This window comes from Mauremys reevesii, linkage group 4 (assembly GCF_016161935.1).
Source record: "Mauremys reevesii isolate NIE-2019 linkage group 4, ASM1616193v1, whole genome shotgun sequence".
NCBI lineage: Eukaryota > Metazoa > Chordata > Testudines > Geoemydidae > Mauremys > Mauremys reevesii.
This window is the reverse complement of record NC_052626.1, coordinates 142,919,179-142,944,568: the sequence shown is the minus strand read 5'-3', so window position 1 is coordinate 142,944,568 and position 25,390 is coordinate 142,919,179. Positions and strand designations below refer to the sequence as shown.

Here is a 25,390-nt window from a genome sequence, read left to right as displayed (position 1 = left end):
GCCTGGGCCCGATCCTGCTTTTTTTGCTGAACCGTTCCTTTCATGGACACCAACTTGTTTTACTACCAGTTTAGCTAGGAGGGTGGGCTTTTTAACTAGCCCTCACCCTTTTGGTCTTTTTTTAAAAACATTTTTACTTACATGACTATCCGAGTCCTCCCTTGTGAGGCTTGCCACCTGGGCAAAAATACATGGCCATTGGGTAAAGGCCATTTACTTAACACATAATCCAAACCCCTTTAGGGGTCTACCCAGAGACCCACCCATTTGTCTGCTGACACTTAAACAGAAAAGAAAATTACACAGAGCAGAGAAAATTACAGTCTAAGCCAGATTTTTTCTACTTTTATTACACTGTCCGTTACAGGGGGCGGGACAGAAGGATCTCAATACAAACTCAGAGCTTCATTGCACACATGGCTTCCACCCCGAGGAATTACGAACGAGAAGTTCAGTTCCGCCCACACACCTAACACCCAAATGAACAGAGCAAAAAAACAACAGTAACCGGTTAAACAGAACAGAACCAGAACCAGATAGTGCACCAAAACTAGATAGTGTTTTTTTATTTTATTAGGGCTTACCTTTAATTATACAATTCTTAACATATAACACCAACAATACCAAACAAAGCAAACATAAAATAACAAGGGTAAAACAGATAGATGGTGTAAATTCTGCAGGGCTCCCCCATTCTTAATTGCTTACCAAACCGTGACAAATTTTTCTTACCAATTTATTTCTTATGTCAGGTGATCAGACTGACACTGCAGGATGGTGGGGGGAAGAAAACACACCATATAACCAAATTTTAAAGCTTCATTAAAAATAATAAAACAACAATGGAGAGTGTTGGGAATGCTCTCACCTCACTCAGGAAAAATATGAATGCCCCAGGCCTTAAGCCACTTTAATACTCACACATGTCTCACTGGAAAGTTAAGCTTTGCAAATGTAATTTCAATTCTGTAACTTGTATTGCCTTTGGTTTGCCTGTCTCTATTTTCCACAACCAGCTGGGGCTGAAAGCAGTTTTTTTTTGCACTTAGCATAGTCTGCGCTGATTCTTGACCTTGAACACAAAGCAACGTTCCCTTTATCTCTGGGCTAAGCTGAATTTCAAATTAACCCGTTCCTAGACAAATTGTTCACACTGTGTCAGAGGCTTTTTTTTTGGTGATTAAAAGCTCCTTTGAGATATATGATCTTATTTAGATTGAAGGTACCTTTTAATGGGCATTGTTTAGATGGATCTTCACGTGTGTGAAGATTCCAATTCTCTAAATACCTGCAGGTTTTAGGACCATAATGTACGTACATGTAATATGCTGGGGTACCCTTAGGGGGTGAGGTAAAATGTTTAGACTGTCCCTTACCCATTTTCCACTTACACACACAGAGAGGGTGCCCTGTCCGCGCTAGCGGCTCATAAACTAAGGATCTCTCCCTACAGGACACTCACACAGGAGAGACTAACGGGGATGACCATGACTCTCCTACACCTCCCTTCAGCAAAGAGCGTCGGCTAGTCTCTGGGAGACGGCGCCGCTTACTCTGATTGTGTCCAGTGAGATGATCAGACTGTCAGTAGCCCACACGGAAAGGAGAGGGGAGGGAAGATGGGTTCACACACTCCTAGACCCAGAAAGCTTCCTCGCCGGACGATGCCAGGCCGAGTCAGCCCACCGTGGGTCGGATCTCCTAAAGATCCACTAGTTACCGGGCTTGCGTTAGAGTACTCCTGATCACGAGCCTTTGCTTTACAAGGTACTCTGGGCGTCTTCCGGTAACAATCACTCACACTGGTATACACACACACACACACACACACACAACCCAAGACCATTATTTCCTATTACCACGATGCATCTTATCTTGCTGCACAGTCAATAAGTTCAGATGGCATGAGCCCAACAGAGACAGACGTCCCCGAGGACAGTCCTCCTCCCAGTGCAGCTCTGGGGCATATGATGGGTTTTTTTTTACAAGACCGCTCCATACAAACAGCTTCAGAAGCTACTCATTCGCTGACAAAACAGGAGTAATTGAAGGATCATGTTGTAATTAAGTGATCCTTCTGGTGGCCACCTTTCCTGGCTCTCTAACTGATACTGAGGCCAGTCTACTGTACAAAATTTTTTCAGTTTACTTTTAGTCAATGGATCTGATTTAAACACTTTCCAATTTGTCAGAATGCATTCTAAGGGTGTACACCGTGCCCTACCTATACTCTGTCCCTGCCCCATATCACGGGCTTGCCCTTGACCCACTATAGGACGCTCTGTCGTCTAGTGGGAATTACAACGGCTGGGCATCCCCAGCCTCAGGCAAAAGTCCACACCACTGGACTGTTCTTACCTTATCCACAGGACCGGTTCCTCACCGTCGCCTGCAGCTGCTTCTCCACTATCTGAGTGCGTTGCACCGTTGTGTCCTCCAAGGTCAGCCTGACGCGTCTCTGCCGAGGCCCCCCGGTAAAGGCACCGGTGCGCGCTGGGCGTCGGCTGTGACCATCGTCCACCGGCCATTGGAGGAGTCTGGGCAAGGCACAATTTTGCCTCGAGCCCACCCAGGGACGCCAAAACTGTTGCCGGTTCAAAGGGCCCGAGGCGGAGCAACAGCAGGGTTCGTTGCCCGGTGTGCGTCGCACTAATTAACACACCAGGGTGGAGAAGCAAACCAGGTTTATTTGAGCCCAAATAAGGTGCCAGGGAGAAAAAGCATTCTCAAATCCTGCACACCCGCGCGCAGGCGGGGTCCCAGCATTTATACCCCCCTTGTTTGTATAAGCCTTTTGTTTGGTTTTCCCCCCTCACCCCTCCCTTCCCAACAGCAGTTACTTTAAACATTACATTTCAGCGTGTTAAAAAAGTTTCCATTCGCATAGTTATCTATGGCTTTCACAGCACAAACGCATGCAGATTTTCCTCCCCCTCCTCCCCGCCGCTTTTTGCTGTTTCAAATTGTCCTACAGCTGCAAGCTGAGACAGCTGACAGTTACACATTTTGCTTGCTGTTTTGTTAGCATTTTAGGCTGGTTAAAGTTCACAGCATGGAAGACCTTTGGTTACCACTTTGGTTTACTTAGGCCTAGTGACACCAACACTCCCACCCTCAGGCTGGGCAGAGAGCAGGGGAAAGTCCCTCAGAGTCCCCTGGGTGATGGGGCACCTATTGGGCTGAGGTGCAATCCCCTGGGTCGGGGGTACATGGAGGGCTGGCCCCTCCACCTGGTCCGGGGGTAGCAGTTTGGGGGGCAGACCCTTTCTGAAGGTCAGGGGTCATCAGTTCAGGGGCTGGGCAGGCTCTCATAGATCCACAGGGGATGTGCTGTACCCCAGCCTGTCACCAGGCGCCTGGGAGCGACCCCTGTAGTGGGCCAGGGCCCGAGGCTGCACACAGCTCACAGGGGCAGGCCCGTGACCTCCACCACTGGGCCTTTGACACCAGCCCTCCCATCTCTCTCCGTGGCTCCCTGCAGCGAATGCAGCCGAGCCAGACGCCCGCGGGAGGCTTGGACCGGGCCCCTGCGGTGTGTGTTGGCAGAGACCCCGGCAGCCTTTGCAAAACACAGGAGCGGTTCATTAGTCCCCTGGCTACAGACTCCACAGGGAATCAAAGGTTAAGCCACAGCCCAGCCTGGCCAAGCCTGGGCAATGAGCCAGCCAAGACGTTACGGGCCCCATGGCTGGCTCTGGCTCTGTCCCGTTGTTCTTAGGCCAAGGTGACAGCTGCTGAGACCCCCCAAAAGCCGGCTCTTAGCCTGTATCCTGACCCCTTGTGGCCGCTGTTCTTCAGCTGGGGGCCTCTCCACTGCTGAGCCGTGAGGGGGGAATCTCACTCGCTCGGTCTGAACGTCCACCCCAGCCACTGGGGTTCCATGGTCTCTCCAGACCCTCCTGGCACGTGTGTAGTTTATTCCCTTGGTTAATGAGGCTGGTCTCCAGCCAGGCTGTTACATGAGTCACAACCCGTCCCTTCCCTTCACACACTGCGCAGAACAGTACAGGACGCAGAGGGAAACTGAGGCACACATGGGACTCAGAAAGATACTACAGAAAGCTTCTACTTTGTCACACAGGCCCCCTGCCCTGGGTTGGGGTAGCAGCAGGAGGGCAGGCCCCTCCCCGAGGGTAGAGGTAGCAGTGGGGGACCTCCTCCGGGCCACGTCCTCACTCATCCCCTGCCTCCATAAGTCCATACCCAGCACCAATGCCTGCTGCTCACCCAGCGTAGCCGCCAGGACCTGCCCATCCAATCAGAACACAAGCAGGCTCTGTGCCAGCCAATCTCAGTATGGGCAGGCTTTGCATATGCCAATAAACATGTGGGCAGCTCCATGGCAGCCAATCAAAGTGTAGGACAGCTGGGTGCCTGCCAATCATGGGTCTGACCACCACCACCTCCCACCCCCCAGTTCTGAAATTCCTCCTGGTCCTCGCCATGGCTCTGACTCTCCACTCCTCCCTCAGCTACACCCTTGATAAAATGGGCATTTTTGTAATATTTGCATGAATCCTATGTGTGCCTCAGTTTCCCCTGGCTACCCAGTGGGGGAAGGAGATTGATTTTGCTCGCACTGCTGAGCGACACAGGCAGTTTGCTTTCAGTTAGTGGCAGGGGTGGGATACTGAATGTGCCAGTAGCAAAGCACAGTCCATCAAAGGAAACAGCAAGAAAATGGTGTATAACCACCACCCTAAGATCCACATCGCAAACCTGTGCAAGGAGAAAGGGCGAACCGTTGGGAAGTTCAACAAGGCGCAGCTGATTGCAGGCTGGAGAAGGGTGACAGGATTCAGCGGCAGGTTCCAGACGCAGGTGGGGTTTGATGAGGGTCCGAGAGTGACAGAAGCAGAAGCAGGGTGTCCTCACAACCTGGTTCCCCTCCAATGGATTTGAAGCGGTAGGAGTTAGCGTGAGAGGTAACCAGCTGGCTGTGAGAAGCAGCAAAAACGTGAAGAAATGCAGCAAAAGCTTGATCTGGAGATGTGGAGGGGCGAGAGAACCCATCAAGGGGTATGTGGGTAAATTCCCCAGGGATGCTGGATTCCGCAGGGAGCTGGATACCAAATTATCCGTTTAAGGAGGAGGAGGGGCTGTAGACACCAACCTCACTGCCTTTGAGAAGGGTTGTGATTTGAACCTGGCTGACTCTGCAGACCGGCTCTGCTGTCTCACCCCCATACTCGGTCCCTCAAAGCCATAGAGCCGTACAGCCAGATGGACGGCGTTAATACTGGGGGCTGGGAACTGTTAAAAAAGGCTCCACTGCTTATGTTTGAGCTGACACCTGGGGCTTATATAAAAGGGTTTTGGGGTGTGGAAAAGACCCAGGCTGTGACCTAAATGGAAGCCACCTGCCTACTGGGAGAAGCCCTCCCGACGGCTCCGATCCCAGTGCGATCACAGGACTCGGGGGGGGGGCTGGTAGCGATGGTTCTCCTGGACATCGGCTCTGACCTCCTTCTGAGACTTTCTGTATCACCTTCAGACAAAATCCAGTCCCTGACCCTGCCCCAGCCAAGGGTTTGAACCGCAGGAGCCAGAGGCTCAGGCTGGAGGTGTCAGTGAAAAGGCAAAGAGCTCGGCCGGCAGGGAGCAGGGTTCCCCGGGTGCTGTAACACTAAGGAAAGGCTGTTAAGCTCAGGACACCTGTCTGTCTGGAAGTAGACCCCTGTATTTGAGTGGGGCCGAGGAACATCCCCCACAATCTCCACACGGGACATGTCAGTCACACGGGCTCCGCAGAACTTCCCTGAGGCTGTGGCCAAGGGAGCCAGCTCGCAGCCTGCTCTCCCTGGGGAAACAGAGTCACAGCTGAACCTGGTGGGAGCTGAGACCCCAGCTGAGCATGGGCAGACACGGGCAGGGCAGGGACAAGCTTAAGACCTGGAATTGCAGCCTGCCAGCAGGGGGGTCCAGGCCTGGGGTGAGGGCAACAGGTTAACCCCAGGAGGGGAAATGGATTCCTGGTGTATACACAGCCCTGGGGTTGGGACACAAGCAGCGTAGGGAAGCCCACTTTAACACCTTTAGTTAATTTGGATTAATTTTCCTTAGTGCTCCTGTGTAGACAAGCTTTTTGTGCAAGATGTGGCTTCTAAGTTTTCTTTATCTTGAGCTGCCCATCTAGTTGCTTTTATAACTGAGAAGCTCATTTGAACAGCAGGCTGGATGCCTGCCTGTCCAACCGGGCAAGTGGTTCCTTAACGCAATCTTGCTTTTCCTCAAATGCAGCCAGTATGTCCAGGCTGAGGACAGATATCCCTGTCCTGCAACCAGCTGCTGGTGTTTGGCAGTGAAGCTCAGATCTAGATATTTCTCTAACTTTCAGTTTCTCAAGGCTAGGCCAGCTCCGGCTAGTCTTAACTGTCGTCCTTCAGCCCTGCAAGGTGTCATTCTGGGAGCTGCTATATCCAGTTCCTTGTCAGGCACGTTAGCTTTGGCAGCGGAACATTTTGGACAAAGATCTAGGAATTTCTAGTAATGTCCTGAATGCCATTCTCAAACTACAGTCCCAACTAATCTGGTACGTAGAAGTTTTTTAGCTCTTGTGTTAGGCTAGCCCTGAGACAGACTTTACAAAATCTGGGAATATTTTATTGTAGCCTGAATTAATGAATTATTTTAGCACTGTTAGAGGCGCAAAACTCCCTTTTTGGAGTATTTTGAAGTATTAAGTGAAAAGTATTAGTTTTCAGGAAAGGTGTCTGAATGTCTTATGTGAGGTAGGTTCTCCAAACCTGTTAGCAAATTGAATCTAATATTAAATGGATTTTTGCTCTTATTCTGCCCATACTAACTGCCCTCAAAACTATGTAGAAGCAGGAGAATAACTTGATGACTAAACATGCTTCTCTTTCTTTATGGATAGCTTTATGTATTTTAAAAACAGTTCAGAGAGGGAGCCCAAGAAATGTGTTTTAGTAGCCCAAAAACCGTTTTGATTTGAAGTATACATTACTCATTCTCCTTACGAGTATTTAAAGTACTTTGCTTCCTCGCTTGTCTAACTTTTTGTGTTGCTTCCTTGGATTTATAGGCTTAACTTTCCATAACTACAAAATACTTCAACAGCCAGCTATCTGGGAAGATGAACATTTGAACTTCTCTTTTTCAGGGCGGAAGGAGGAAGGCGGCGTGGTTATATGGGTCATTTAACAAGGATAGCTAACTGTATTGTGCACAGTACTGATAAGGGGCCAAACAGCGCACTAGTACAACAGCTTATTAAAGGTACCATTAAACTTCAACAAGTTTGTTTCACCATTCTGTTAGTTGGATTTGTAGAATTAAATCATGCTAGGAATGTAAAAGGCAGCTTTTAATAGGGGCTTTCTTGCCAAAAGTTTTGTCCTAGGGAAAGAAGCAGACTTCTTACTGTTTGTGTAAGTCCAAGTAACCTATTAAATTATATGACTTGCTCTCCCCAAACTTAGGGAAGCAGTGCCATGGCTGCTTCAAATAAATGGGAGCGGGGGGTTGCCTGCTAAATTCCCTCCGAGCAGCACTGCGCAGGGGCTTAGGAAACCTAGCCCTGGTGAACCTGCTGCAGCCGGGGGACAGGTGCTCCTTCCCCAACCTGAACCCAGCTCTGGCCTGGACCTGCCACGGCCGGGAGAGAGGTTCCCAGACCCCACGTAGCCTGGCGCCTCGACCTGCCATGGCCGGGGGACAGGTGCCCCTCTCCTGTCCCCACCTAGCCTGCCCCTCCCCCCCAATCTGCCATGGCCAGAGGATAGGTGCCCATTTCCCAGCCCCAGCCCACCCCTCGACCTGCCGTGGGTGGGGGAGAGGGACCTATCCCATGGCCCCAGTCCCGGAGCTGCTGCGGTGGGGAGAGGTGCCTCTCCCTAGCCCAGATGCTGCTGTATAGAGAGCTGGGGGGAATCCTCACTCCCTGCCATAGCCCCGGGGCAGCCTGCACCCCAAACTCCTCATCCCCAGCTCCACCTCGGAGCTCGCACCCCACCCTCATCCCAACCCCAACCCTGCCCCAGCCCTGAGCCCTTCATCTCCAATCCCACCCCAGAACCCATACCCCCAGCTGGAACCCTCACACCCCTGTACTTCAACCCTCTGTCCCAGCCCTGAGTCCCCTCCCATACTCCAAACCCCTTGGGGCCACCCCCACCACATGAATTTTGTTATGTGCACCAATACAAAGGTGATCTGTCACACATCTCCATGTTGGTACACATAACAAAATTAATTCTTCACGTGTGTGGGGAAAAAATAGAGGGAACACTGGTGGCCTGCCCTAATGAAAACTACACTGAGTCAAGTATCTTCTTCTGGAGAATGGCTTATTTACACAGGTAATTTCTCCAAGGATCACTGGTTTCTTTATGGTTTCACTAAGTGGCAATTATACATCACTAATTTGGACCAAAAAATGAATAAAGATTGTTAAATCTGTTCTTAATTTATTAAAATTTTCATGTGAGAGTACAACAATGCAAGATTCACAGCAGAAGGCCATGTGTGAAATAAAAATAATTGAGACCCCTAGAGTTGCCTAACACAGGCATGAAAACAATGAATTCATGGGGTTTTCTGATATCTGTAGTGGATACTAGTCAGAACTGCATTGGATATTTATTCAAGAAAACAATGCATCCTATGAATTTTTTTGATCTATAGCCTTATTGGAAATGGCCCACAGGTTTGCAGTGTGATTCTGGTCCAATTTATAATCTTCATAGCCGCCTGACATTTAGAAATATTGTGTGGTTTAGGTAAATGTGTGGAACCATTACATTTCTTTGTTTGAGAAAAGCTTTTTCTTGATCCTGGGGTAAAACAACCTGCCACGATAAATAATAACCTAATCTGAGAAACATTAATCCAAAATATAGATTACTAGTGTTGTGCGGTTAGAGTCTCCAGCAGGTTTTCTTACAAATTTTCTCTAGGTCAGTCTAAATTTTTAAGCCAGGTAGAATATTGGATTATTAACTTTCTTTGATATAGATATGCCCCATTCCTTTTAAAACTGTATATCTAACAGAATTCCAGCCGAAGTGGGGCCAACAGAGTTTAATGCTGAACTGTCTCATGCTCAGTTTAAGTTTCTTGAATTAACTGCAAGACTCCTAGCTCTTCTGTAGTAGATCCCCTTGAGTCTGATAACTGCAAGTCTCTCACAAATGGGGGTCTGATTTCTCCAGGTACACTAACTGGTCTGACGTACGCTCTAATTAAAATAGCACTTTTAAGCAAGTTTGCTGTTGGAAGTTCATTGAAATAACTAATCATTGTAAAGATCTCCAATTTTTCATGATTATGGTATCTCTTCCATCAAAAATAAAAAGCCTTTGCAGACGAACTGAAGCTCAGCAGTTTCTCTTTGAAGTCTGGGCCTGACTTTTTTTGCTGCAGGATGGCTACCTTTAAATCTGCTATGGTGTGTTCAGGGAGACTGAAGTGTTCTCCTACAGGTTTTTGTATATTGCCATTCCTAACATCTGATTTGTGTCCAGACTCCAAAGAGAAACTGCTGAGCTTCAGTTCATCTGCAAATTTGACATCATCAGCTCAGGATTAAACAAAGACTGTGAATGGCTAGCCAACTACAAAAGCAGTTTCTCCTCCCTTGGTGTTCACACCTCAACTGATAGAAGAGGGCCCCATCCTCCCTGATTGAACTAACCTCGTTATCTCTAGCCTGCTTCTTGCTTGCATTTTTATACCTGCCTCTGGAAATTTCCACTACATGCATCTGATGAAGTGGATATTCACCCACGAAAGCTCATGCTCCAATACGTTTGTTAGTCTATAAGATGCCACAGAACTCTGCCGCTTTTAAGTTTTATAGTTTTAAGTCCTCTTAATATTCTTGCGCAGTAAAGAGTTGAGTATGAAAATGTCTCTGTAGTTGTTGTGTACATTTCAGCATCTTTTTTGCTTTTAGTACATAAATCTGTACGTTTTTTTGCAGTGTGTCTTTTGATCGAGTGTCAGATATCAACTTTACCCTCAATACAAATGAAAGTGTGAGTATACGTTCCTGCTGCTATCATGACTTTTTTTGTGCTTGAGAGTGGACTGCTAAACAAATAATAAAACTTTAAAACTTGTCTTCAGCATGTAGGATGGTGGTGGGTCAAATGATTCTTTTCACTATTATCTTTGAGGAGTAGCTCATCCACCCACTTTCTTGTAATGATGTAAAGCCTCTGTGTCACTGGGAAACTTGATCACTGCTTTCTATCTCAGCTTCTGCGCAGAGCCATTTTCACTTTAAGGTATGACCAGATCCAAGTGCTTCTGTTAGCCGGCTCTAAAAGGAACGGCAGTAAAAAGCTGCCGGTTTGCGGTGGTAGAGGTGCCTCAGAGCTTGTCTGCACAGTGCAGCATAGCGTACTAGAGGGATGTGTGTCAATGTGTTATGTGCTAACTGGCCCTTGTAGACCCATGCTGGCATGATCTAGGACAGTGCTGCTCAAACTTTTCCAGATGCGCTGCCCTATCTGCTGCCGCCGTTCCCGCCCCCAACCATTACTGCCCAGTCAAGGCTTCCTCAGGAGCAGACCTTGGACTGAAGGCAGAGCTGGGGGAGGAGCTGGGGCTAGAGGCGAGCTGGTCTGGGGACGGAGAAGGAATGAGGGCAGAGCTGGGCTGAGGATGGAGTGTGGAGTGGAGCTGTGGGTGAGAGCAAAGCTGGGCCTGGCAGTGGAGCAGGACTGTGGTCTGAATGGGGTTGGAGACTGAGCTGATCTGGGGGTGTAGCAGGGCTGGAAGCATGGCATTCCCTTCCCATCCCCTATGGGGGATGGTCCTGTCATCCTTTCTGTGCCCCCTAAGGAGATGTGCCCCACACTTTGAGAACCACTGCTTTAGGAGTTCCCTAGCTCACGGTAATGTTGTATTTGTTGACAGTACTAAGTTAGTACACCCTAGGGAACTTCTAGAGCATGCCAGCAGCATCTGTATGAGACAGTTACTGCACAACATGTTGGTGTATTTTAGAAATTACACTGCTTTAGTGCAAATTGCTGCACTGGGTCAGATTCAGAATAGACTCGGATCTCATTCTCTGGGCCTGTGCTGTTTGTTTAGTCAGTTTATAGTGTGTGGGTAGTAGCCGCTCAATCTTCCACCAAAATGCAAAATATGGTCTTAGCCAGCAAGGTAAAAGGAATAAGGGGACAGAAGTGTAAAGATCTTTCCCCAGAAAATGTTTCTCTGGTGTGCTAACCTCTCCCTCCTTGACTGTGTGTGCCTCTCCCTTCAACCTCCCGCCACTCCCCCCCCAAAATATGGAGCATTCTTTGGTGCAGTGAGCTGAGAGAGAATCCACAATGGGAAAAATGTCACCAAAACTTCATGTTCTTTAGCTATGTCCAGGGGAGTGAGCAGGAAATGGTAAAACAGGCACCCTTGTATGGGCAGAGTTTCCTGAACTGCCCTCATAGAAAACTTAGTCAAAGCTGATTAATCCAAATCTGGGCACATATCTTATTCATGGGATATAGTGTGGGCTCTTTATATGGGAAGAAAAACACATTGCATTTACACCAGAATCCCAGAGACGATCCAGGTGAATAGTGTTTGTTTTCCATCCAATTTGTAGTACAGAAGAACCTCACTGAGTACATCTGTTGGTACAGATTCTTGACCGCTTGGAAGGCCTGCCTAACAAAGAGAATTCAGACACAAATTGAGTAGTTGCTGCTGTTCTTAACTTATTAGAGGATGGGCCCAGCACCTGTCCCTTCCATCTTTTGCCTCTGTAAGAGGTTTAGGCATCAACCCTCTTTGCTACTCAGCACGTCTTCAGCTTTCCTTTTTTCTTCCATCCTTGCTCCTTTCCTCCACTGCCACTTGGTCCAAACCTCTGCAGTCATCCTCCTGGTTATGATTTCCAGAGGCACTGAGCTGTCCAGCCCAAGGAGCCTGCCTTCCCTTCAGCATGCTACACCAGCAGGAGGCCAGTGTACTCAGGCTCTGTAGTGCCAAGGACCCCCCTCCTTGTGCTGCAGTAATGGAGTTTTTTTTTCAAAGAGCAGATTATGGGGAATCTGTTTTCCCCAGCGCTTCCACTGGCCCTTCAGCTTTCTACTCAGTCATCCAGAGTTTCCTTTCAGGGGTCTCTTTGGAATGTCTCCTCTGACCTTTGCACAGTAGCACCATATACCCTATTGTCTGTTCTCCCTGTCCATGCAGAAGTGAAGGAACAACCTGGATGTCAGTCTGGAAGGGAAGAGGTGTGGGGAAGCTGGTTGCCCTGCTCGCCTTAGGACGACTTCTGAGCTTCCTCTGGCATTTGCAGTGGCCCATGTGGAACAAATTAAGAAATCCATCTCTGCTTTTTTGCCTGTTGTTTGGCCTGGCTCGTAGCTATACTCCCTCCACTTTCCTATTTGTCCTTGCATGAGGGCAGTGGCAGCCATCTTTCCTTTCCCTTGTTGCTGTGGGAGAGGAGATGGGTCAGTTAACTTTGTCAAGTCAAAAAACACCCTAAAATCTTCATTCTTTCTGGCAGTGCTGAAGAATAAGTTTAATAGCTAATGCTGCAGTGTAGTTCCAGCTGATCCCTCAGTGTTTATGGTCAGACTTGCCTCATTCCTACATGCTAACTTGATTTGCAGTTCTGTTTTAATCTTGGGAAAACTCCATTAGCCCAATAATTCCTTCTCAGTAATGAATGTAAACAATCCCTTTATTTTGTGGACAGTGAAGAAAGTACAGACTCTGAAGAAGAGGATGGAACAAAACAAGACTTGTTTGAATCAAATACCAATACAGAAGACAAAATGGAAGTGGACTTAAATGAACGTAGGTGGTTTTTATCTTACCGCCTCCATCTGCATAGATTACCTGATGGACAGGCATGACTGCGGAGGGTCCGCTGTGCTGATGGAGGAATTAGATTGCAAGTTAGTGTGGGAAAATGTAATGGTCATTCATTTAAGTGGTAGCGCATAGTTCAATTTTGTCTTCCTTGCCACTTTGAGGTCCCTGCAGTTTAATATCTCACCTTTGCAACATGAGATTTTCTGAGTAAAGTCCTAGTAGCAGGATGTGAGTGTTGTCAAGTATGAGCACCTCAGGTGCCTGGCTGAGTCAGACACGTGGTAGTGCAGTATTCTATTTATAAAATGGGTTTGGGTTTTTTTTTAAAGAAAGTGTTTTTTCCCCAAAAGGGATGTGTAGTTTAAACAAGTTTGAATCTGTTTAAAACTGATAAAAGCTTTGGAAACCATCAGTCTAAACCATTTGATATCTTTACTGAAACTAGTAAAAGTAAAAATTTGGCTGTGAGCAGAAAATATGTACCCGTTTCAGACAAACTTTTACTCCATGCTGGTTCTTTTTTAGTAGTTTTACACAGGAGCCAACAAGTGACTTTAAATGTCTGTATCTACAGCTCATGTTTTAAGTCATTAGACTTATAGGGGTGCTTAAGCCTGGTTTGAACACACAGTTGTACCTGTTTTACTAAAGGCACGACTTTATTTTTTACTGATTTAGTAAAAGTGGTGCAATTTTGTTTGTAGATAATTCTTACCAGTTTAAACTTGGATTAGGTCAGTTTGGGTTGCATCAGTAAATTCACAGGTGCAAGTTAAACTGATATAACCTCTTTTAAATTGAGAGTCCACACATACAAGTTGCACTGATTTAATAAAACTGATTTAAATTAAACCGGTGCAACTTCTGTGTGTAGAAAAATCCTAAGCATTTTTTATATTGATTATAAGGAATTATAAAAACAAAACAAAACGAGGGTTTTTTTTCTTTTTTTCCCTTTTGTCAGATTGGTGTCCCTGGTATCTGTGTCCAACAAGTTTTGATCATTGTGGATATTCTCCCATATCTGTCTAGATTGGGATTTCCTTTTAACATTTTAGTTAGTCACAGAGCTTCCTTTTCAGCCTGTTTTATTAATGTAAATGATAATGAAAACAAATATTTACTTCTGGGAAGATAAAGTAGTTTGAATGAGTACTCTAAGTTAGAGACCTATTTTCAAAATAAACTTCTTCCAAACTTTAAAATCCTAATGGGAAAAATTTTAAAATGTTAAGTCCTCATTTGTTTTTTGCAACAAACTTTGCAGCACTGTGCTAGTGAACTGATTAATTTATTTTCTTTGTTGAAGCTAAGAAAAACATACATAGTAAACAGAAGCTAACTTTCCAATTTTAGAAATAGGTATTGACAGTAACAAATAATACATATTTGTCTGTAAAATGTTGGACTATATTCATCCCTGCTGTAACTCCATTAAATTATTTTTAATTTTAAGTATCATTTGGTAGATTGTCTTGATTGCAGCATGCCATGAGTTATAGTGGTATTTTGCTCTAGCTTCAGAGACCAAATTAATTTTGTATTTGTGAATTGCGTTCGGTTTGCATAGTGTATGCTCTTCTATATGTACATTATGTAAGCTCCTATTATAATTAGGGACTTTGCAGTGTTTCAGGTTAGCTATATGTGCATGTATAGACTCATAACATATTAAGAAAACTGAATTATATCAATTTCTAAATACCTTATCATTGAAATTATCACTGTTTCTAGCACCAAACTGGTCGGCTAACTTTGACGTACCCATGGAAACTGCACATGGTGCTAATTTGGATTCTGTTGGGTCTGATGTATGGAGCACAGAAGAACCTATGCCAGGAAAAGAAACTGGCTGGGCTTCTTTTTCAGAGTTTACATCTTCTCTAAGGTAAGAGAATTTTATTATTCTTCAGCCCAGGCTACCAGCTGCCAATGATAATGGAAGCTGGAACTAGTCCCTTTCAGTGGGCATATGAATATCTTTTGCAGAAGTGTTTGCATAATACATTATGGAGTTCTGCTTTAAACATAATTAGTGTTACTTGTAGTTTGCTGTACCACGTTGAGGATTTTTTGTGGAGTTAAAAGGGATATTGTGCGTAAGGGTGTCATCTACTCTACAACTGCCCCACACTACAAGAAGGATGTGGGAAAATTGGAGAGAGTCCAGCGGAGGGCAACAAAAATGATTAGGGGGCTGGAGCATATGACTTATGAGGATAGGCTGAGGGAACTGGGATTGTTTAGTCTGCAGAAGAGAAGAACGAGGGGGGATTTGATAGCTGCTTTCAACTACCTGAACGGGGGTTCCAAAGAGGATGGATCTAGACTGTTCTCAGTGGTACCTGATGACAGAATAAGGAGTAATGGTGTCAAGTTGCAGTGGGAGAGGTTTAGGAAAAACTTTTTCACTCAGAGAGTGGTGAAGCACTGGAATGGGTTACCTAGGGAGGTGGGGGGCATCTCCTGCCTTAGAGATTTTTAAGGTCAGGCTTGACAAAGCCCTGACTGGGATGATTTAGTTGGGAATTGGTCCTGCTTTTGAGCAGGGGGTTGGACTAGATGACCTCCTGAGGTCCCTTCCAACCCTGATATTCTATGATTCTAACTATAATCTACTCAAGAGACCCAGATACAGTCCATTTCTGGTGTAGATGGTATCTAATCATATCTTGCTAATCAATTTGGTTGATTGCTACGATGTTTGGGTCCTAGCCACACTTTTTTTTTTCCTTCCTTTTTTTTTAAATATAAGTGGACTATGGCTGTAGATTGGGCCTAAGTGACACATGCAGCTGTTTAATGTGGAATAAATTGAAAGAGTCTATGATGGCTCTGTTTTGTGATGTAAAGAAAATAGTTTTGTATATGACTGAAAATTCATCCACTCCATGAAGCCCAGGGTGACTTGCTTAGACAGTCCCATAGTACTTTGAAGTGTTTGGCACTTTTTTTTGCTGTGTATTGGTTTACATCAGAAATAGTCAGAGACCTAGGTATAATGAGATTGTAGCCATGTAAATATCCCCATAAATGTGAATCTTCAAAAAATTGCCAAATTATTGTGCTCCAGAATATACTTTTTCATTTAGGGCTGGTCTACACTTGAAACACTACAGCAGCACAGCTGCCCCGCTGTAGCACTTCAGCGTAGACACTGCCTACAGCAACAGCAATTGGAGGGGTTCTCCTGTCTGCATAGGTAATCACTGAGAGGCAGCAGCTAGGTCGACTGAAGAATTTTTCCATTGACAGATTGTTAGCTACACTGGGGGTTAGGTCAGCTTAACTGCGTTGCTCAGGGTTAGCTGGTTTGACCTAACTTTGTAGTGTAGACCATGCCTTAGTCTCTTGCCTGCATGGTTGGTGAAGATAATATTCAGAATATAAATCAATTAAACAGATGCAGTGATGTCTGCCTGAGTCTGCAGCTGCCCTGAAGCAGCTGGTCCAAGAGATGTGAACTGCACCATTCATCTCCACTGGGTTGTTATAATGAAGTCTCATATCATTTCAAATGTCACCATTACAGCTCTTCAATTCAATGCCCGAAATGGGGGCATGGTGCAATCGGCAGCTAGCTTGTCAAGAATTACTAGTGTGAGGACCAAGTAATTCAAACTGCCCTCCCAAGCTTAAAATGACCTCTGCTCATAGATGATGGGAAAGAGATGTATCCCCTCTCTGTAACAAGCATCCAACTATTTAATAAGGAACAGTTTGGGGTTTTGTTACCTATCTACCTGACAATATCTGTATTTTTTTTCCTGTAGCTTCTGCAATGCAATTAAACATTGATAGCACCAGAATCTACAGCACATTTCAAAATTGAAAATTTGGGAGCATTGTACAATAAATTGAATTTAATATCAAATTTAAATAACACAAGGGATATTGTCTGAGCTGGACTGCTTGGAAGTAAAGGTGAACAGAGCTGCATAATTTCAAGGTTTCTGCTGCAGTTTTGGGGTCCCAGTCCCTACTGTGTAAATTGCATCTTGTGCCCTTGGAATAGTAAAGGAAGAAACCCACTGTTTCAAATTCACTTCAAAATGAGACCCTAATTCTGCAGTTGATAGCATGTGGGTGGACTGCTATCCTGCACGGAGCATTGCCTTTTATGGGACTTAAACACATGCTTTCATGAATAGGGATATTTTTGCTGAATCAGGGCAAGAAATCATTTACAATTATTTCAGATTGGAAGTGGCAGAAATGTGCTGTCTGGGGTTCTGTGGGATGTATAAATTTTGAGATCTTAATCCAGATACCAGTGGACAAGCATCCATGTTATAAAGACCACCTTTGTGGTTGGTAGATCAACCTCATTGGCAGAGATAGCATTGATTTGATTTGGATATAGAGATTGAGCAACCCTCTTGCCCAGATACCATTTCCTTGAAAGGGACAATATATAGCTGAAAATATATTGAAATGGAAATTGCAAGGGGCAAAAAAAATTACCCACGTCCTTTTTATCCAATGCCCCTCTCTCTCACACACATGCATGCTCTTCATGATAGTAAACCAGGAAATCTTAATTCTGGCATTTCCTAACTTTTTAGTGTTTGACTTTGCATCCTTAAAATTCTTTTCATATTCTTGGATGAGTTTTAGTATAGTTGATTTCAGTAGGATTCTGGAGTTGATAGAAACATTATTTTTAAAGGTTTTGGTTGCATGTGAGCAAATTGCATTTTAATGTTTAGAAATCTTTTTCCAAAATGTAATTCACTTTCATTTGTATTTAAGTTCTAAAGAGTCTTTAAGAAGTAATTCTCCTGTGGAAATGGAAACAAACACAGAACCAATGGATCCCCTGAGTGCAAATGTATCTCCACTTGCAACACAGCCAGAGGGTAAGTGCACTGAAATTATTCAAATTATGTGCAAATGAATAACCGAAGCAGAGTGGCTTAAATGAGTAGAGCATTGGACTTCCCGGTTCTACCATGGGCTTCCAGGGAGATCTTGGGCAAGTCATTTCTCCTCTTAGCACCTCTGTTTCCCCTTTGGTAAATGGAGGGTAAGGATACTGACCTCTTCTGAAATGAGTTTTGAGATCCACGGAAGAAAAGCACTGTATAAAAGCAAGCTATTAGTGTTAATATTAACTTTACTTTTTATTAGTCAGTGAGACTTGGGCAGAGCTTTTAGTTAGTTAAGATGGCCTTTAGCCTCTTGAGTCTTTGGATGCAGCAGTGAACAGTCTGTGTGCCCTTCTCTCCCTCCTGTCATCTAGCTTTTCCAACATATGCTCAAAGTGGATTAAAAATTACCAGCTCAAAGCCATGTTACCCCACTTCCCAATTGCATTGTTAATGAACATAAGTGCTAGAATTCCAGGATCTTCAGACCTAACTATGGGCTTGTCTACGTAGGTAACTTACCAGGAGACCTGTACCAGTATGATAATACCAGTATAACTCCCTGTGTGAATACTCTTGTTCCAGAATAAGTGTTAAAATGAGTTATATCAGTAAATTTCCCTGTGTGGACAAGCCCTAATTTTTACCTGCTGTGTGGGATTTGCAAAGTAAACAAAACTGCAGGGAGATTATGTATGATTATAGTAGACATTCTCCTCCTACACATCCTCACTGATTTGTACTTGCTCATTAACTATAAAAATCATTAGCAATATCCTAATTTGTTTCTCTGTGTCAGCCCAAGGAAGTGTTGCTATGGAGGCCAGCTCAGATGGAGAAGATGATGTGGAAAATGCAGACAAGGTAACTGAGACAGTAATGAATGGCAGCATGAAGGAAACAGTCTTCAAAAGGTGAGGAAACCTAGTTCATTTCTCTTATTCACTCGGGGTGCACACATTTTTTTTGTTCCTCCTTTAAAAATGTTTTAAATATGTTGACTGATCATTTTATTCAGTCCTTTTGGGAGTATTTCATAGAACTAATGATTTCCAAGACACTAATTAGACATCTGTACAATCTGACTCCAGTTTTCCATTATCTGAGCTTTCATTCATATGTACATTTCAATAGAGGTTATGGAGCTAGGTTTTGTTCTGCACTGGAACAAAAACAAAATCTTTTGAACTGTTAACCAAATTGTGTTGAGATGTCAGTTTTTGGATTGAGACTTGTGTTTTCAATTAGGGAAGGTTTTGTGTGACCAGGGCTTTTGGGTGAGTGAGCTGCTACTTCGAGTATTGGTCCCTACGTGTCTTCCAGTGTAGGCGAATTCTTTCAACAGTGCCCTTTGGTCCATATATGCACCCATGCCATCTGTCTGCTTTCAACCAAAGGAATTAAAGGGTGGAGCAGAGAGGACTGGACTGCTGCTCCAGTTCCTTCTTACTGCCATATGGCCTGGATCAGAATGTCCAGTGTTTGGAGCTCAATCAAGTGCTCTCTTTTGGCCTTGCCACTGCCTTTATAGTTAGTTTTTGTAAGAGTTTTATAGCTTTTTAGCAGAGTTTTCTAGTTAGATTTCCTACCTCAGGAGACTTTCTCTCCCCCCCCCATCCCTTCCAGCACTATAATTGTTGCTGCTCTTCTGAGTTACATTATCAAATTAAAAGAATTTCTGGTCATGAGGTGTCTAAAACTGAATCCAAAATTACTTGTGCAATAGCAGCAGAACTGTTTAGATCGTATATCCCCTTACTGCTACATGATGGTGATGCTTCTGTATATATAAAAAAAATTGCAATGACTCTTTTTGGCCAGTGTTTGAGTAAATCACACATCTAACTATTCTCCTAGTCTATCCCTGTCTCTTTGAATTTTATAGTCCATTTTTAGTTTGACTGGGCCTTATTTTTTTGATCCATGCAGTGTGAAGTCAATTACTACTATTATGGTTCTTTTACCTCCTGCCTAAGCTGCTTCCATTCACAAGTACTTTGCTATAGAATTGGCGTTCTAAGAGCCATAGAAGAGTGAAAAAATAATTGTAGAAAGGTATTTTGACTTCTAACCCTCTGAAGGAGACTATATAGTTAGACCTGAGCTTCAGATGAAAGTCCCAAAATACCTTTAATTTGAAAGGAAAGTCCCCTAGACTAATAGCATGCCTAGTAAGACAGAGATCAGGTCAATGTGAAAGATGGGGGAGTAGCTTGGAATAGGAAAACATGTAACTTGCAATCCCACATACCGGGGGAATGTTCCAGAATGCAGTATGGTAAGCTTTGATCAAATCAGCTCTCTGACCATTGTAATCATTGTCTTTTCATTCCTTGTAATCCTAATCTGTAAATGTTTCAAAGCAGTGCACAGAATTTTGTGGGAGCAGTAGAACTCCCATTAGAGTCAATATTTGTGTGGCTAAAACCCCATTTGCTGCTTTGGAAAGCTTTGGGATGTGAGGATGTCCAGAAGTAGTGAGGATATAGAAATTTGCATCAGTCCTTCTGGCTTGTTCCTCCTTGAGTTAGGCACTGTACACAAATTCTTACTATATTCTCTCATTTGAATTTATTTAGGCTGCTGCTGATAGAAAATTGGTATAATGAAACTGACAGGGTCCCAGAGAGATTTGGGTGTTCAGATCAGTCTCCCTCTTTTTCCCTGATCCATGGGAGTGAAACTTGAGATTGCACAAGGAGTTTTCAGTAAATGTATTTAGGGCTTACTTTAGGTCAGCTAATTTATTATTACCAACTGTTGTTTGAATTGAGGTAGCACTTGGAGGCTGTAATCAAAATTGCACCCCCTTTGTGCTAAATTACAAACTTGGAGGTACACATAGTTCCTGCCTCAAAGAATTTTAATTTTAAAGGAGGCATCAAAAACATTTGGGGGAGAAGATGGGGAAAATAGTTACAGGCATGTTTATTTGCAAAGACAAAACAAATACCAGAAGTCCCTCTGGGCATCTGTCATCAGTTGGGGTTGGTTTTTTTGTTTTTGGTTTTCTTTTTTTTGTTTTTTGGTAGGCATCTTGAGAAAAGTTGCTCTTGAGGAAGGATTTAAAGGAGAACAGAGTAATAGATTTATGGACTAGTTAGGAAGGGTGTTTCATGCACTCTTTAGCGTTGCTCTTTATGGCAGTGCTTATGGAAGAAACTGATTAATGGGTAATGAAAGCTGACAGAGTAGAGATACTTAAGTTGTGACGGTCTGTAAAGACCAGAAGTTTGAATTTCAAGCAGTGAAGAAAGGAGAGCAAGTGGAGAGACCCAGAAGTGGGAGAAAATTCTGGCCATGTCACAACCTATCTGAGAGGACAAGAATTTTAGTGGTATGAAGAGAAAAGGGGTTAGCTATGTTAGAGAGTCAATATTAGGAAGATTTGGACATGGCCTGGATGTTGTGCAGGTCTTGAACAAAGGTGGAGTCAAAGCTGACAGCCATATTACGGACCAGAGTGACAGGAAGGATAGCAGGTGTCAGGTGTGATGGAGAATGGGTGGAGTGGGGAGGGCTTTGGAGGAGACAGCCTGCTGTGCCCTTCAGATGGCCAGGGACATGGCGGACTCGGCAGCCAGGGTGGTGGTATCTTCAGTGGTTGAGGCGCAGCTCTTGGCTTAGGATCGCAGGTTTCTACCAGGAGATGCAGACGTCTATACAAGACCTTCCTTTGACAGAAGTGGTCTGTTTTCTGAGCAGGCTGATGTGAGGCTGCACGGGATGAAGGACACCCTGGCTATTCACTCACTGCAGTCGGTGTGTAAACCATTCTGGCCGCCCCCTCTGTTGAGGTCATGGCAGTCTCACCCTGGACCTGCAAAAAGAAAGGACAGGGACACTACTTTTAGTCGTCACTGCCCTTCTACCTCCCGCTCACCTGCGCAAACCGGCCAGACCAACCATTCTGTGGGGCAGAAACACTCATTTTGATGGCATGGTTGGGAGTGACACCCCAGTCAATTCTCCAGATCCACTGCTACTTTTCCTCAACCGCCTGTTCCCCTACCGCTCAGCCTGGTTGCACGTTATGTCAGATCGCTGGGTTCTGGATATAATATCATGGGGCTGTACCCTGAAATTTTTGGCCGCTGCTGCCCCCCCACTTCCCTGTCCCTCTTCAGCAATTCCTCGTTCAGGAGGTCAAGAACCTCCTGCGTCTAGGGGCTGTGGTGGAGGTTCCTCAGGATGTGACAGGAAAGGGGTTCTACTCCTGGTTCTTCCTAATCTCGAAAGTGAAAGGAGGCCTCAGATCAGGGGTGGGCAAACTATGGCCATGGGGCTGTGTCCTACCCATCAGAATTTTTAATCTGGCCCTTGAGCTCCCGCCAGGGAGCAGGGTCGGGGGACGTACCACATGGCTCCTGGAAGCAGTGGCGTGTTCCCCTGCTGCGCCACTCCACCAGTGGGAGCTGCAGGGGAAGCACCGCACAGGAGCCGGAGAGGGATATGCTGCTGCTTCTGGGAGCTGCTCGAGGTAAGCGCTGCCTAGAGCCTGCACCCCCTGAGCCCCCACCCCCCTGTTCCCCAACCCCCAGCCCTGATTCCCCTCCCATCCTCTGAGCCCATCTATCCCAGCCCGGGGCACCCTCCTGCACCCCAAATCCTTCATTTCCAGCCCCACCCCAGAGCCTGCCTGCCTGCCTCCCCAGCTGGAGCCCACACCCCAGACTCCAATTTCATGAGCATTAATGGCCTGCTGTACAATTTCTGTACCCAGATGTGGCCCTCAGGCCAAAAAGTTTGCCCACCCCTGCCTCAGACCCATCCTGGATGTGCACCGCCTCAACAAGTCTCTCATGAAGTTGAAGTTTTGCATGGTCTCCCTGGTCCCCATCATCCCCTCCCTGGATTCGGGAGACTGATACACTGCCTTTGACTTGAAAGACTCTTATTTCTGCATTTTTATATTCCTGGGCCACAGGCGCTTCCTCCATTTTGTAGTGGGAGGGTGCCATTTCCAAGTCACGGCACTACCCTTTGGCCTCTCTTGGTCCCCAGGGTGCTTACAAAGTGCATGGCGCTGGTTGTATATATACATTGTATATATACAATGGCAGATGAAGACAACTTAGACACTGGTTAAAAAAAATCTCTACATCTGGAATCTCTGGAGCTGAGGAATTCCTACTAGAGGACCCTCAGTTTGGATATTTACTAACAGAGCCAGAGTCTATTGACTCAGGGCATGATGCAAAGCTGATCTATTTTCTCAGCCTTTTGCCTGGATGAAGGAATGGAGGGATGTGGCTATTACACTATATAGTTAAATATTAAAGAGGGCAACAATCTTTTTGTTTTCTTAGTCACTATGTTGGCTTATTCCTCTACGTTCACTCAGATATTTGTGATGACTGCTTTTTGGAAATGTAAAAATAAGTAGAATCCCCTTACAGTGAACATTCTTGTCTTTTGTGTTGTACAGTATTCTTAAGGTTAAATTGAAGGTGCTCACTTCAAAACAGATTTATATTCAGTATGTTTCAAACTTACAGAATCTGAGTGTGGTGAATGCCGACTGCTACCATCTGTTTCTTCAGCATTTCCAAAGGTAGCTGTATGTGCAAAAAATACCGTATTAGCTATATACAAACAATCTATTCAAATTCAATTGTTGTAAAATTGGGAGAGGAGGCTGTTTATAGAGGGCAGTGTGCCCCTTGCTGGCAAAAGATGGTACATAGTTATGAGTCTATACCAAGGGACTAGCCTAGCATGGGCATGAGTCCCTTGTGATTGTCTTTTTCACGTTTTCCATGTGTGGTTTGTATAGTAATTTGTTTTTTACTTCCTGCCAAACCCCTCAACATTGTAGTACACTGCACATGCACTGGTCCCTGATGTGTCACTTCAGCACGTCACTGAAGCTCTAACTCAGGGTAGCACAGAGACAAGCAAGAGAATGAATAAGGGCTCACTCCCCTCTGCCCCCCATTGAGAGATTATGCAAACTGGGAATGGAACACAGATCTCTAATATGGCAGACAAGTCTAGGCTACTTAACCACACTGTCTGACAATTTTTTGTCCTTGGTTAGATTGTCTAAAATGGGGCTACTCCTACACATATACCTACTATTTGTGTATTACACTTCCTGATCTATTGGCTACTTCCCAGAGAAGAAGTCTGCTGATGACACATGGAGGGAGGGGTTTGTTAAAGATGCACATAGTAGAATTTGTTTGGTGTTTTTTTAAAAACCTAGAACATTACAATTTAAAAAAAGAGTACAATTAAGATTGAAAGATCATTCACTCAAAAGTTAAGAATTGCCAGAATACAGATTCCCTCTTCATGGATGGCAGAAATATAATGGCGGAAGGGTGGCTAGGAGGCAGATGCATAGCTTAATGCCAGAAGAGACCATTAGATCATCAGTCTGTCCCCCATTCAATGCAGGCCATAGAATTTTGCTCAGGGTAAGTCTACACTACAGTGGTATATCAGCACAACTGTGCCACTGCAGTGCGTCTGGTGAAGATGCTATGCCAATGGGAGAGTGCTTTCCTATTGGCATAATTACTCCACCTTGGTGAGATGGGGGTGGAGGGAGAGGATTTTTCACACCCCTGAGTGAGGTTAGATTGACTTAAGCAGTAATGTAGACCTGCCCTCAGTTACCTCTGTATTCAGACCAATAACTTGTTTGACTGAAGCAGGTGGGGAGAGAGGGAGTTATAGTTACTTAATTATTTTTCCATCTAGATGCCTCTTGAAAATGGTTTGTTTTGGTATGTTACTTAATGTAGCTTCAACTATTCTAGATAATTAAGTGCTAAATACCATGCAGTTTTTACACATTTTTTTAAGAATTACATGCATATGAGAAACATATTCTTCCTCACCCTGTCTCCGACCATATGAATGATATTGACACGTATTACTGCATCTACTAGTACTCTTCCTCTTCATAGTGGTAGTAGTTTGTACAATTAGCAGTTTTGTTACTGGAGCAGTTCCTAGTACCTAAAATATTGCCAGAACCAAAACTTAGCATAGGAAACCACACCACTACAATCCTCCTTCCAAAACCCATTCAATACACCTCACTTCTGTCTTGCAGCAACCTGTTCTCATCCTTTCTGTACTACATACTGCTTATCATACTGCATTTTGTCAGATTATATGTTGGACTTCACATGTCTGAGGCATAAAGAGCTAGACTCAAGACTACCTGATTTATTTTTTACTAGTGACCCAATCCATGTTTGAAACCATCTGAAATTCACCCCTTCTTCTGTCCCTTTGTCAGATCTAGTTTTAAACCATAAACTATAGAATAACCATTAAACATCTCATGCACACAGTCTCAAAGTATAGTTAACTGTTAAACACTGATTCCTCCAGCAGCTTCAAACCCAGAGCTATACATTTAAGCTTCAAAGAATCCTGTGGCACCTTATAGACTAACAGACGTTTTGCAGCATGAGCTTTCGTGGGTGAATACCCACTTCTTCAGATGCAAGAACACGGCTACCCCTCTGATACTTGACATTTAAGCTTGTAAACTTCATGTAATACAACAGGTATAGAAAGTTGTATATTGTGACTCATATTTCTTTGGTATGTGCTCTCAATCTTAACTTCATTTAGAGAGAGAGAAAAAAAATCCCATACGAAAAACTGATTGCATGCACAGTAGGACACACTGTAGAACTCAAAATCTTTAGAGGTGGGCACATGAGCCAAAACACTTTGCAGGGCATTGAGACCCGAGG

General features: G+C 44.6%; 2 protein-coding genes across 13 annotated transcripts in view; one reads left to right on the top strand and one right to left on the bottom strand.

Moving 5' to 3' along the window:
- The first annotated feature begins 12,682 nt into the window (after positions 1-12,682).
- On the top strand, positions 12,683-18,587 carry LOC120404047 (serine/threonine-protein phosphatase 6 regulatory subunit 3-like). Its single transcript, XM_039536055.1, has 4 exons — positions 12,683-12,783; positions 14,536-14,689; positions 17,554-17,660; positions 18,469-18,587. The coding sequence occupies exons 1-4, from the start codon at positions 12,762-12,764 to the stop codon at positions 18,585-18,587; spliced, it is 402 nt and encodes a 133-aa protein (XP_039391989.1). The 5' UTR covers positions 12,683-12,761.
- A 1,795-nt stretch (positions 18,588-20,382) lies between these two features.
- Positions 20,383-25,390, bottom strand: part of LOC120405177 (sodium/hydrogen exchanger 10-like) — a 195,040-nt gene continuing 190,032 nt past the window's right edge. For 7 of the 12 annotated variants that reach the window (XM_039538534.1, XM_039538537.1, XM_039538543.1 and 4 more), the window contains 3 exons: positions 24,518-24,638; positions 23,166-23,227; positions 20,384-21,489 (listed from right to left, as the gene is read on the bottom strand). In XM_039538534.1, the coding sequence (XP_039394468.1) occupies positions 21,412-21,489; positions 23,166-23,227; positions 24,518-24,638 (261 nt within the window). In that variant the 3' untranslated portion in view covers positions 20,384-21,411. Of the gene's footprint in view, positions 21,490-23,165; positions 23,228-24,517; positions 24,639-25,390 lie in introns of all 12 variants that reach the window. The other 5 variants (XM_039538536.1, XM_039538535.1, XM_039538541.1 and 2 more) reach the window with 2 other exon arrangements.